Source organism: Berghia stephanieae, chromosome 4, assembly GCF_034508935.2.
Source record: "Berghia stephanieae isolate SIO BIC M18660-M18661 chromosome 4, UCSD_Bste_1.3, whole genome shotgun sequence".
Classification (NCBI taxonomy): Eukaryota; Metazoa; Mollusca; class Gastropoda; order Nudibranchia; family Aeolidiidae; genus Berghia; species Berghia stephanieae.
In genome coordinates, this window is record NC_088363.1 from 69132820 (window position 1) to 69146173 (window position 13354).

Genomic DNA, 13354 nt, shown 5'->3' on the forward strand with positions numbered 1-13354 from the left:
TAGATCCCAGTGTTTAAAGTATTTTATTGACATTTATTGTTTACATTTACGTTAAGATTTTTAGTCACGATGTGCCATATCTAATTTTATCAGTATTACAACATTTGGAATGACACAGAATCGTCTTGTTATCACGGTAACAATAGCCAACGGCGGAAACAAAGAAAAATAAATATTCAAATAGGTCACAGACCACCGCCCTTTCATTCTAAAAGTACACAGCACACAACGGTGCCCAGGGTCTCTGATCAACATACCAGTCAACGACACTCACAACAACATGCCAATACAAAACGACACATCAACATAACAAAACACAATGACAACAGCTGATCCTGATGGTATGCAGGACTTAAGTAAACATGAGAACGTGACCTCTGAAAATAAAACAATAACAATAAAGAGAGGAAGAAGGGTCAATATGAGGCCAAATGAAATAAAAAGAATCAATAACCGAATCAACTCAATTAATAACACGCTTAATATAGCAAACAGGCAAACTAACAGCGATCATAATGGTGAACCGAGAAACATGTTTAGAACTATGACCATAAACTTTTAAAGTATAACTCCAAAACTACCCGAATTTTGGAAATTGATATCAGACATAAAACCAGATATAATCATAGGTACTGAAAAATGGCTACATTCTGAAATAAAGGACAGTGAAATATTTCCACCAGAAACAGATTTCAATGTGTTCAGGAAAGACAGAGGATATGGTACGGTGGGTGCTGGTTGCAACAACAACGAACCTCTCAGTATTAAAGCTTGACATTCAAACAAAATCAGAATCGGTGTTCTTAAATATCAAAACAAAACAAGGCCTAGTCACTGTGTCCAGAACACCTTCAAACTAAACTATGGAACAAATGACAAAGATAACACTGTATTGATAGCCTAGACCCGAAAAAATGTACTCTGGTTAAGCGTAGATCTGAACCTACCTGATGCTTCGACAACTCTATTTAGGCTATGTGCGTTCCGTCATGGACTACAATTTAGCCCTCCAAAATGTAGGTAGTAAAAACACACACAAAACCTTGGACAGAGTACAAAACCAAGCCCTTCGCTTCATCTCCGGTGCCCTGAGATCGACACCCACAGCAGCATGTGAAATACATACTAATGTGGAACCACTTGGACTTCGCAGAGAATCAGCAGTGCTTGAAATGGTTGAAAGATACAAACGAAAAGAGGAAAACCATCCAAACAGAATTCTGGCAGAGAAATGGAAACCAAGAACAAGATTAAAACAAAAATCCCTGCTACACATTGCTAACAACTTGAATGAAAGACACAGACTCCCAGAAAACAGAGAAAAATCTATTTTAATCAGTCAAAAACCTCCACACGCCGAACTAAAACTTCCAAAAATAAAGACTAACCTCGTAGAAGAAACAACAAGAAATAGAAACAAATCAGATATACAAACATTAGCAATGAAGACAATACAAGAATACCAAGACAACTGGATACATGTTTACACAGATGGATCTGCCCACAAAGGAACTAAAAATGCTGGGTATGGGTTTGTAGTAGAATACCCAGATAAAACCTGTGATAAAATCCACAATTCTTGCGGAAGCTCCTGCTCAAACTACGAGGCAGAGGCAGTTGCAATAGAAGCCTCACTGCGACACCTCTCTTCTGTTTTCCAGCTAAACCCTTCAAAACTTCAAAACACTGTCATCTTCACAGACTCCAAATCGGTTCTCCAAGCTCTCGATTTAGATAAACTCTCCTCAACGTTCAATAGTTTAAGATCTCAACTAGATGAATTCCTTACAACACACAGAATAGACTTATCTCTCCAGTGGATACCGGGACATTCAAATATACCAGGAAATGACAATGCAGACAGACTAGCCTGACTCGGATCAACACTTTTACAACCATCATTTCCAGTATCCTTAGACACAGCGAAACAAATAATCAAAACAAATAAGAGAGAAGAATGGATGAACAGTTGGGCAATGAGCACCACGGATAGATGTATGTTTTCCCATATGACCAATCCTGTAAAGACTGATTGCCTAAATAAGCTCAGAAGACACCAGCAAAGCATCATCTTTCAACTAAGAACACAACACATACCGCTCAACAACCATTTAAGAAAATTACAAAAGACACATCCCCCTCCTGCCCCTTATGTCAACACCCCAATGAAACAGTAACACACCACTTGCTTGAATGTCAACCTCTTGAAGATCTGAGATGCACATTCCTCCCACCAAATCCAAGCATCAGTAACACACTTTATAGTCACCTGGAACAACTACAAAAGACGTCTAACTTCTACGTCATGGCACAAGACCGAAGGGCTAGAGCTCAGGTGGTCGCTGGTTCGGATAAGTAAGTAAGTAAGTAAGTAAGAACCTACCTGATATCAATTGGGAACAAGAAAAAATAACCAGTTACCAATACCCTTCATTTATAAACAAAGCATTTATTAACAAATTCAATTTACAAAAGACACACCCCCTTCCTGCCCCCTGTGTCAACACCCCAATGAAACAGTAACACACCACTTGCTTGAATGTCAACCTCTTGAAGACCTGAGATGCACATTCCTCCCACCAAATCCAAGCATCAGTAACACACTCTATAGTCACCTGGAACAACTACAAAAGACGTCTAATTTCTACGTCATGACACAAGACCGAAGGGCTAGAGCTTAGGTGGTCGCTGGTTCGGATAAGTAAGTAAGTAACAAATGCAAGATATTGGCCTTAGTCAAATAAACAAAAATCCAAGAAGGGGTACTCATATCCTCGACCAAATTTAATTGTCAAGTGTAAAACCATTCCAGGCATGAGTGACCATGACATCCTCATCACGGAAAGCACTATCAAAGCAAACAAAATCACACAAATAATCGCACCCTATTACTATTTGGAAAAAGGCAAATATCGCCGAAATACGGACAGAATCACGACTTTTTAGTGAAAACATAATTAATCAACATCTAAACAAAATGGTCTCCAAACATGTACCAACGAAGGAAAGCTCAAGGAAATTTCACCAACCATGGATAAACACAACCGTCAAACGATTATCCAGATGGAAACAAAAGGCATGGAGCAGAGCGAGAAAGTCCAACAGTAAGAAAGACTGGTACAATTACGCCTGACTGAAAAAAGAAACCCAAAGAGAGAGTAGAAGAGCCCATCATAATCATGTTAAGGAACTTGTCAATGAAGACTCAAACAAAAAGCTCTGGAAATTTATAAAAAGTAGGAGGTCGACTCGGTTGGTATAGCGCTCATTGAGCATGATCATGTATTATACTCTGACGCAAAAGAAAAAGCAGATATACTTAATAACCAATTCTGCTCTAAAAGCTCATACCAAAATTTCCACTCAACAACTACAAGGCGAAGTAAACGATCACAACACTATGGCCGAAATCAATGTGACAGAGGGCGTTTCCAAACTCCTCGGCACTCTAGATCCAAAGAAAGCATGTGGCCCAGACAAAATACCATCCCGTCTCTTAAAGATATTGAGTAACGAATTTGCACCTGCCCTCACACATTTGTTCAAACTCTCTCTCTCTCTCTCTCTCTCTCTCTCTCTCTCTCTCTCTCTCTCTCTCTCTCGAAACGGGAGACATACCACGTGTTTGAAGGCACGCTCTTGTCCAACCCATCTAGAAGAAAGGTGATAAAAGCAGGGCTCAAAACTCCCGTCCAATATCATTGACTTGCATTTGCTGCAAACTGTTAGAGCATATAACTGAATATCTCGAAACTAACAGTATTTTTTGTGATGAACAACACGGATTTAGGAAGCACCGCTCATGTCAAACTCAACTTCTATCATTAACACATGATCTGTCAACTGCTATTGATAAAGGAGGTCAAATTGATCTAGTGCTACTGGACTTGCCAAGGCCTTCGACAAGGTTCCTGACCATCAGTTAATCCAGAAATTGTATGAAGTTGGTATCAGGAACAAAACCTTACAAAGGATTGTAGCTTTTCTGGACAATCGCACCCAAGTTCTTGTCGACGGCGAGAATTCCACTATCAGGATGGTGACACCGGTGTACTTCAGGGCTCAGTCCTTGGGCCTATCCTATCTTTAGTGTACATAAATTATGATCTTCGACGAGGTATAAAGTCAAAAGTGCGCCTCTTTGCTGACGACACAGCATTATATAATCAGATAAGAACAACAGGCGACTGCAAAACACTAAATGACGATCTAGCTAAATTACAAGAATGGGAAACAACAAATCAAACGGATTTCAGCGTATCAAGTGCAATGTTCTAACCATCACAAATAAGAAAGCAACGATTACATTTGAATACCAACTTCATGGTCAAAACATGGAAATGTAAAGACAGCAAAATACCTTGGCATTGAATTTTCTAAAAACCTCAAATGGAACGACCACATATGTCACCTGGCTTCAAAGGCAAATCAAACAAGCGCATACATCATACGCAATTTAAAAAGATGCCCGATCTCAACTCAAATCCTTGCTTTTAAAACTATTGTTAGACCAATTTTGGAGTATGACAGCTCAATTTGGGACCCATAAACCGAGAAAAACATCGACATCTTATAAAACATCCAAAGAAAAACGGCAAGACGCATCACAAGCATATTCGATCCTTTTTCAAGTGCGTCTGAAATAACAGAACGGATTGGCCTTGAACCTCTGGAAAAGAGAAGAAAGATAGATAAACTTAGATTGTTCCACAAGATCTACTACAAAAATTCGTGCATAAACTTCCAAATGACATCAAAGATATCGGCACAAGAACTACGAGGGGACACACAGCAACATCAAAAACAGACGCCCACCTATGGTGGTATACGTTTTTCCCTTCCACTGCCCGACTATGGAAGGGCCTCCCAGCTGAAGTGGCTGAAACCGGTTGCCAACATGCCTTCACGCGATTGCTAGAGTTCACAACTTGACTTTTTAATCTATGTATTTTTTGTTAGTATTATGTGCAGAATTTTAACAAGTTTACAATGTAAAACCCTACAAACTGTGTAGTGATCCTAAACAATAGTGGAGGTTTCCACAAGACGAAGAAGAAGAAGAAGAAAAAGTGTCTCAATCCAGCTAAAGAAAAAGAGGAACAATGAAAGGGATAGCTAATTAGAGGATAAATAAATCACTGGCAACTCTGCATTGTTATTCTTATGCTTGTGAAAGTTAGCTGCTACCTTGAGCTTTTATACAGTGCAATACCAAAGCGCTTTACAGAGGGTTCCTGACCAACAGCATCACGCAGCAACAACAACATATATAACGAGACATTAAGCATGTGAGGCGATATTACGATTTTTCCGATAGAGACAACGCTGTTAACGGCCAGGTACTCATTTTACACATGAGAACGGTGAGAGAATGTGAGTAGAAAGTCTTTTCCAAGGACTCCACTATGCGCAGAGCGAGACTAGAACCCGGGACCTTCCGATCCGAAAGCGAGTGTCGTACCACAAGACCACATTAAAAGCCATGACACCAAGAATTGTAACATTTTAAATCAAATCCCATCCACTGTTTTGAATTGTCACAATATTAAATAGATATATAAGCTAAAGAGTCCATTTGTCATCATTATCCCGATGCCTATGTTTATTGCCGTATGTATAAGGTGGAGATAAACCTAAACTGGCAAAGTGACGACAAACATTGGATGTCTCTCATTTCTGAGGTTAACAACAAAAAAAGTTGACACTTACTTCATTTTAAAAGTAAACAAATGTTTCTGTGCCTTGTACAACCGGACTTTGACGTAAGGTGCAGTGGCAGCATTCGGCCCGGTTACTCTAAAGTTGCCCAACTGGATGATACGTATGTATAACTTGGATGTATTGCGTTCGAATCTGATGCCGTAGGCAAGACGACTTTCAAGATTGACGGGCGTGGAAACAGAGCTGGCGCTACTACTATAATCGCTAGTCCGGGCTGTTTTCTGTTTCGTTTTGCCTGATGGATCCTGTATTGCGGAAAAATAGAGAGCCAGAGTAAGTTTTAAAAAAAAAAATAAAAAAACAACCAAAAAAAAAAAAAAAAACAGCAAAAAAACAAACAAACAAAACAACGAATTCCTTTCACCTTTTCACCGTTTGCAATAAAATATGGTTCAAACTTTAAAATGTTTACAGTAATGTGTCGATTCTCATTCCCGTGGGGAAAATATTCACAACAAAGTTACATTCAGTGGCGTAGCTTAGCAAATAATTTTGGGTTGTTTCAAATAGTGTAACAATAGATATCATTTAAATAGTACTGAAAATAGCTCATAGCGTTTATAATTTATCTCTTCCCTGGACAACGGACACGTAATATATTAGACGACACAAGCAACCCGTAAGATGCTTTTATACATTTTTTAGACAGACATTGATGTACAATAAATAAAAAAAACCTAATCCTCGACCAACTGTTTAGCAAGACAACTAATAAAGGTCGCACAAAACCCACTGGTCACCCATCGAGCAGGGTACTTGTTTGCCATTCTTGAATTATTATGTTCACTGGGGAAGGGTAGAGGGGTTGAATGTGATAATGTGGAATGTCACTGAATCAAACACCAGATTCCATGTAATTTCTGTATATGTTTTTTTCTTTTTCCTTTCAAAGGAACCACCGTTTTCAAATACAACAGGTGCATACTTAAATGACATAATTATTAATTTGACCTCTGCACTCTGAGCTCCTGGTTGTGGACAATCTATTAATACTATTGGTATTCGACTCATGCCATGAAGAAAAAAATCCGCGCTTCACCTCATTGGAGAAATACTTGAAAATTTCCTCATTGTGACAAATTTGCATGTTTAATCCATATTGTTATCAGTTTTTTTTAATGAATATAGAAAACTTAACGAGATGCTACGCCTCTGGCTTTCAACTATTAAAATGTAACAATTGTTTATGTCAAGGTGTACAAAGTGTACAATTTGCTGTGTCATTTTGAACCCAGGGGGGGGGGGGGCGATGTTGGTGAATAGCGCACATAATTTTCAACCCTGGTCAAACCTGTGGGGAGTTCAGTGATCGTAATCACAACATATTTCACTGTCTATAGCGGGGGTAGGGTGCAAAACTATCGTAAGTCGCGTTACGATAGTTTTGCACTGAGAGATATGTTGTCCGTTGAATTACCGCGCATCTTGTGTCAAACCGACATTCCTATCACATTAAAATCAAAAACGTTATTCAAATTTGAAGAAAGATCTTAACTAAACGGTTACAAATTTGTGGAAATAAGATTATCGTAACTTGACTTAAGAGTTTTACAACCAGTTTTTACGTTTCCCGTCAAATGTATGTATCGTAAGTAAAAAATATGTGTCAAACTGTTTAACATAAAATTGTTTGTTAGCACAGAGCTATGATAGCATTTTTGCCCCCCCCCCCCCCCCAAAGTATCAAACTGTTTAACACAGCATTGTTGGTTTGTTAGTTAGGATAGTATCTTTGCCCAAAAAGTCTAAAACTGTTTAACATAATAGCATTGTTGGTTTGTACATCCTTACTTGGGATAGCATCTTTGCCAAAGATTGTCAAACTGTTTAGCATGACATTGTTTGTTTGTTTTCAATGATCTCTTGCTGATATCTATCATCAGATTGGTTCTTTGGTACTGTCAATGAAATTCGGTTAGTTTCGCGAGTAAAATCCACCAGCAGGTTGTGAAGATATTCACGTCAACGAGTGCGCACGGGTCGTGGAACGGACTATTATCCCGTGTTAATGGATTTTTGTGACTATTACTCAAGTCACGGGAGTGAATCAAGCCCCAATCAAACGTATTCACTCAATTCCATTTTCTTTATATATCTACCATAACTGGCTAAAATTTAATATTCAACTGGATTTTACTGTCGGTCGGACAAACCAACCTGTTCAAACACTCACCTGTTTCATCTCAATGATTTCAGGCACGCTGATATCAGACCAGTCCGTGGAATACTCTGATTCTCGCAAAGGCACCATGTGATTCCAGGGGGACGGGAGATGGTGATTTTTACCCACACCATTTTGGAGCTTCCGGGATGTGTCCTTGGGCTTGGGAGGATTTGGAATAGACCCGTAGGACGCCTGAGAGTCCGTCCAACCTGAAATTTGTCGGCAAAGAAATAATTAAACGTTGAGACATCGTGCACATATATGCAGGTCTAAGAACTGCACGCTATTAACCCTCTCCTTACCACCTACAGGAAAATCGTCACACAATTTTCACGCAGTCAAATCAATGGGCAAAGATAACTCCTTAGATACGGGCATTGGAAATTTGACGAGAATAGTAAAATTTGCAGAGACGTCAATTTTCAATTTGACTCACAGGAATTTCAGGCACCACTCGGAGGAATTTTAATGCCGAAAGAGGAATTTCCGCACACACACACACAAAAAAAGGGAATTTAGATGGTATTTGGTATCGTGGTTAAATATTGTGTAGATCTAAATAGATAACTGATTAGAACTATATTATGATATATAAACACATTGCCAAATACAGCCCCAAAGTTTCCTTATTTCAAATGAAGTAAAGCTCCAAATCCTAATGGTAGTGATTGTAATAATGGTGGTAGTGAGGATGATGGTGTGTTGGTGGTTGTAGTAGTAGTAGTAGTAGTAGTAGTAGTAGTAGTAGTAGTAGTAGTAGTAGTAGTAGTAGTAGTAGTAGTGGTAGTAGTCGTAGTGATGATGACGATGTGATAATGGTGGTTGTAGTAGTGGCTGTAGTTGTAGTAGTAGTGATGATGTGGTGTGAGTGGTTGTAGTAGCAGTAGTGATGATTTAGTGGTGGTGGTGGTTGTAGTAGTAATGATGATGTGGTGGTGGTGGTTGTAGAAGTAGCGGTAATGATAATGATGTGGTGATGGTGGTTGAAGTAGTAGTGGTAGTGATGATGTGGTGGTGGTGGTGGTTGTAGTAGTAGTGGTCGTGATGAAAAGGTGGTGGTGGTGGTTGTAGTGTGTGTGTGTGTGTGTGTGTGTGTGCGTGTGTGTGTTTGAGAGAGAGAGAGAGAGAGAGAGAGAGAGAGAGAGAGAGAGAGAGTGTGTGTGTGTGCTAAAAGTGCATCTAGTGATAAGTCGAGCAACATGAACTTGAAAAACTAACGAGGCTTAAGTTTGAGGTTAAAGTATTTGTGATTAGCTATTATTGGCAAGTACAGGACGGTGAACATGAAAATTAATCCAGTGTGCGCAATTTATTTCTATGTGTTTGTGTGTGTGTGTGCGCGCGCGTGTGTGTATATGTGTTTGTGTGAAGAGCGAGAGAGGGAGAGAGAGAGAGAGAGATAGATAGATAGATAGATAGAGAGAGAGAGAGAGAGAGAGATAGATAGATATTTGAGCTAAATTTGTTTGAAGGGTTTTTACGGCGCTTGCAACACTGGTAGCAGTAGTATTGGTGGTGGTAGGGGTGGCGTTGTGGTGGTTGTAATAGTAATTGCAGGGATGGTGATGTGATGGTAGTTGTAGTTGTGGTGGCATGGATGGTGATGTGGTAGTTGCTGTAATAGTGGTGGTAGGGATGGTAATGTGGTGATTGTTGCAGTAGTGGTGGGGACGGTGATGGGGTTGTTGTTGTAGTAGTGGTGGTAGGGATGGTGATGTGGTTGTAGTGGTAGTGATGGTTGTAGTAGTAGTGGTGAAGATGTGGTGGTGATGGTGGTTGTAGTTGAAGTACTGGCAGTAGTTATGATGATTATGATGATGTGGTGGTGGTTGTAGTAGGAGAGGTAGTGATAATGATGTGGTGATGGTGGTGGTTGTAGTAGTAGTGGTAATGAAGTTGATGTGGTGGTGGTGGTGGTTGTAGTAGTAGTGGTAGTGATGATGATGTGGTGGTAATGGTTGTTGTTGTAGTGGTAATGATGATGTGGTGTGGTAGTTGTAGCTGTAGTGGTAGTGATGATGATGTGGTGGTGGTGGTTGTAGTAGTAGTGGTAGTGATGGTTGTAGTAATAGTGATTATGATGTGGTAATGATGATGGTTGTGCTTGTAGTAGTAGCAGTGGTGATGATGCTGATGTGGTGGTGGTTGCAGTAGTAGTGGTAATGAAGATGATGTGATGGTGGTGGTTGTAGTAGTAGTGGTAGTGATGATAGTGTGGTGGTGGTGGTTGTAGTAGTTGTGGTAGTGATGGTTGTAGTAATAGTGATGATGATGTGGTGGTGATGGTGGTTGTGGTCGTAGTAGTAGCAGTGGTGATGATGATGATATTGACGTGTGGTGATTGTAGTAGTAGTGGTAATGAAGATGATGTGGTGGTGGTGGTGGTTGTATTAGTAGTGACTGGAAAGTGTGTGTGTGTGTGTGTGTGGGGGGGGGGGGGGGGAACCTTGGAACATTTTAACCTCACCGGAATTGGACGGAAGTTGCCAGTAACACGAAATTTTTGCTCCAGACAGGATTTTTTCCCGGTGAAAACCGGAGTTTTGGCATCACTGATTTGAAATAATCCAATCATTACTTTTGTAGTTATTCATTATTATGTAAGATGTCCTTAAAATAAATAAAACACCAAAAAAAAAAAAAAAAAAACAAAAGAATACCGACAATTTTATGACATTGCTCAATTTTTGAAGAATTTTTGATATTTAAATAAAGAAATAAGAATTATTAATGTGACATTTTGTCTTATTTATTAGAGGAAATACGATTTCAAAATGCCAAAAGTTAGAGAAGGGTTTATAATTTCAAAGTACAGTTTTGAAACTATGTGAAGCCGGGTGGGCAGGGAAATAAATATCAAGAAACAGAATGAGAGAGGAAGAGAAAGAATGAGAGAGTAAAATACCCACACACAGACGTGAGAGAATGAGAAAGAGAGAGAGAGAGAGAGAGAGAGAGAGAGAGAGAGAGAGATAGAGACAGAGAGAGAGAGACAGAGAGAGAGAGACAGAGAGAGAGAGACAGAGAGAGAGAGAGAGACAGAGAGAGAGAGAGAGATAAAGAAAAAGAGGAACGAGAGGGGGAGGAGAGAGAGAGACTGCTTGTGCATTAAGAGGGCGGGAGGGAAATAGAGTTAAGATTGAACCCTGACTGTATAACTGTTTGTGTGTGTGTGTGTGTGTGTGTGTGTGTGTGGTGTGTTTGTTTGTATGTGTGAAAGAAACAAAAGGGAGACGGATAGAGTGAGGTAGACATGAAGAAAGGGATGGAGGCGGAGCAAAAAATTGTAGGGATAGTTAAGAAAGCATTTATTTGTTTCAAAGTAAGTCATAGTCAATCAACTGGAAACATATTGACCAATGAGATTGCAATAAAAGAAATTGCAGGTCAAATTATTCATTGCATTGTTTCCATTTTGAGTCAGATGACAGCTTGAGGAGGATGGATTGGGGCTTATTGTGCAATGACTTATATGAAATCATGTTATTGAATCTCTCGTTTTTCTAAGCGTTCACCCACATTGTTGATTGTCTAGAAAGACCACCCCCCCCCCCCTTCTTTCAGTATACAAAGAAAGCACGACAAAACGAACATCTCTCTCTCTCTCTCTCTCTCTCTCTCTCTCTCTCTCTCTCTCTCCTCTCTCCTCTTTTGTCCTCTCTATCTCTTTTCATCTATCTATCTATCTATCTATCCATCTATCTACCTATCTATTTTATCCATTAATAGGTCTGTCTCTCTTTCTGTTTGTCTATCCATACATTTAACCTTTTTCATTTTTTAGTTACACGTATTTCCATCGGCAGTTTATTGATTGTTGAAGGCTCTATTTACTATTCTGCTTTTGTACTTAAAATTAAATGTTTATCCTACAACAATCTCTGTAAGTGTAAGATTAGACAACTGTTGTCCTATTAAAGTCATATGTTTTTATTTTTTAAAGGGTTTTACGGCAATTGCAACACATAAAGGACATATCAGCGCCAGTAAAAAGGAAGAAAATGGGATAGTAATAAGTTCTAGAATTACAATTAAAGCACCCAAGAAAAAGTAAGACAAAGGAGAATTGGATCAAATATGGAACAGATGTAGATTCCAAGAGCAAAATATGGAAGTACTTAGTTTGAGATCACCGAAAAAGAGGAATACACTCAAATGTGTACAAATCATATTATGATATGTAAACAAAACATAATACATTACATAACAGAGAGATGATTTACAAGGAAAAAATATAATCTCCCAAAACTAACTATACATTTGACTGTTTCCCCTCTCACCAAGGGTATCCGGTCAGGGCCATGACAAAACCAAGTAATCCCATTCCAAGACAAAGACAGAAATCTCGTTGGAAAACAGATATAGGGGAATAGAAGACAGTAAGTACCTCCCTGCCCACTATGGGAGGTCAGGAACTCCACCCAATTAAAGTCTTAGCATGTCCTATAATTTCATGAATAAAGAAAGAGGGGCAAAGGACCCTCTCCTCGATCATTAGCCAATGCAGCTAGACAAAGAAATAATAGCACGTGGTGTGTATCAAAATGCACAAACACACACATATGTAACACACGCATGCTGACGTCATGACACATTGCCCGGGCATTTTAATGGCCAACAGGCGCATGTGATGAGCGTTGACCAATCAGAATCATTCATTTGTAAAGTTGTCAGGGAAAATCCTAGACTTGTTTACAGTTTTTAAAGTTCATTATTGGTTGAACCATGAAATTGTGGAAACAGATAGACAAAGACATGCCCTTTGCTGTGGTATCTTACATGGTATTGTTGGAGGAAAGGACTTGATATTACTAAGTCTTGGAAATGGTTGCTATCTGAGAGAAAGTCAACTCTCGTTTTGAATGTGTCATTGATAGTTGCTTTTTAAACCTTTAAATTTATATAGCTTATCCTCAATATCTATGTTTAATTATTATGTTTTCATGTAGAAAAATTATTGTAGTTTCTGAAACAACCAAAAACTGAAATTTGGTAATTTTGACCATTCCCACTTTAAAACCGGTTTTCTTCGTTTTCCAAATCCCGACTTAATACCGCTTCGAGGCGTAGGGTCACATATACCATTGTTCACCCTGCTTTCATAGAATATATTACTGTGCTCAAAATCCAAGATCGAAGGAGCCACTAAGTACACTGTTTACTTTGAAAAAAAAAATTGGCCAGAAAACTCGTCCCTCAAGTATCGATTGATTAAAATGATCCTCATCTTGTCAATAGCTCTCACAATTGGGACTTTAGGAAGTCTCAGGTTTAAGAGTTATTGACAAGACGAAGGTAATTTTAATAGATCGATATAATGAGGACAAGTTTTCGGGCCAAAATATTTAAAATGTCTTTTTTTTCCGACTACAGATGTACACCATCAGCTGGGCGAGGCTCACCACGCATTATTGACAAGTTTTGAGATATAAGTCATAACTTGATACCGAAGCCTCGTCGTAGTCAGAA

At 39.1% G+C, this 13354-nt stretch overlaps 1 protein-coding gene across 2 annotated transcripts in view; it reads right to left on the minus strand.

Moving 5' to 3' along the window:
* Window positions 1–13354, minus strand: part of LOC144971119 (synaptotagmin-1-like) — a 63731-nt gene that overhangs the window by 28104 nt on the left and 22273 nt on the right. For both annotated transcript variants that reach the window (XM_078911538.1, XM_078911539.1), the window contains exons 3-4: window positions 7895–8094; window positions 5710–5966 (exon numbers count right to left, since the gene is read on the minus strand). In XM_078911538.1, the coding sequence (XP_078767664.1) occupies window positions 5710–5966; window positions 7895–8094 (457 nt within the window). The remainder of the gene's footprint in view (window positions 1–5709; window positions 5967–7894; window positions 8095–13354) is intronic.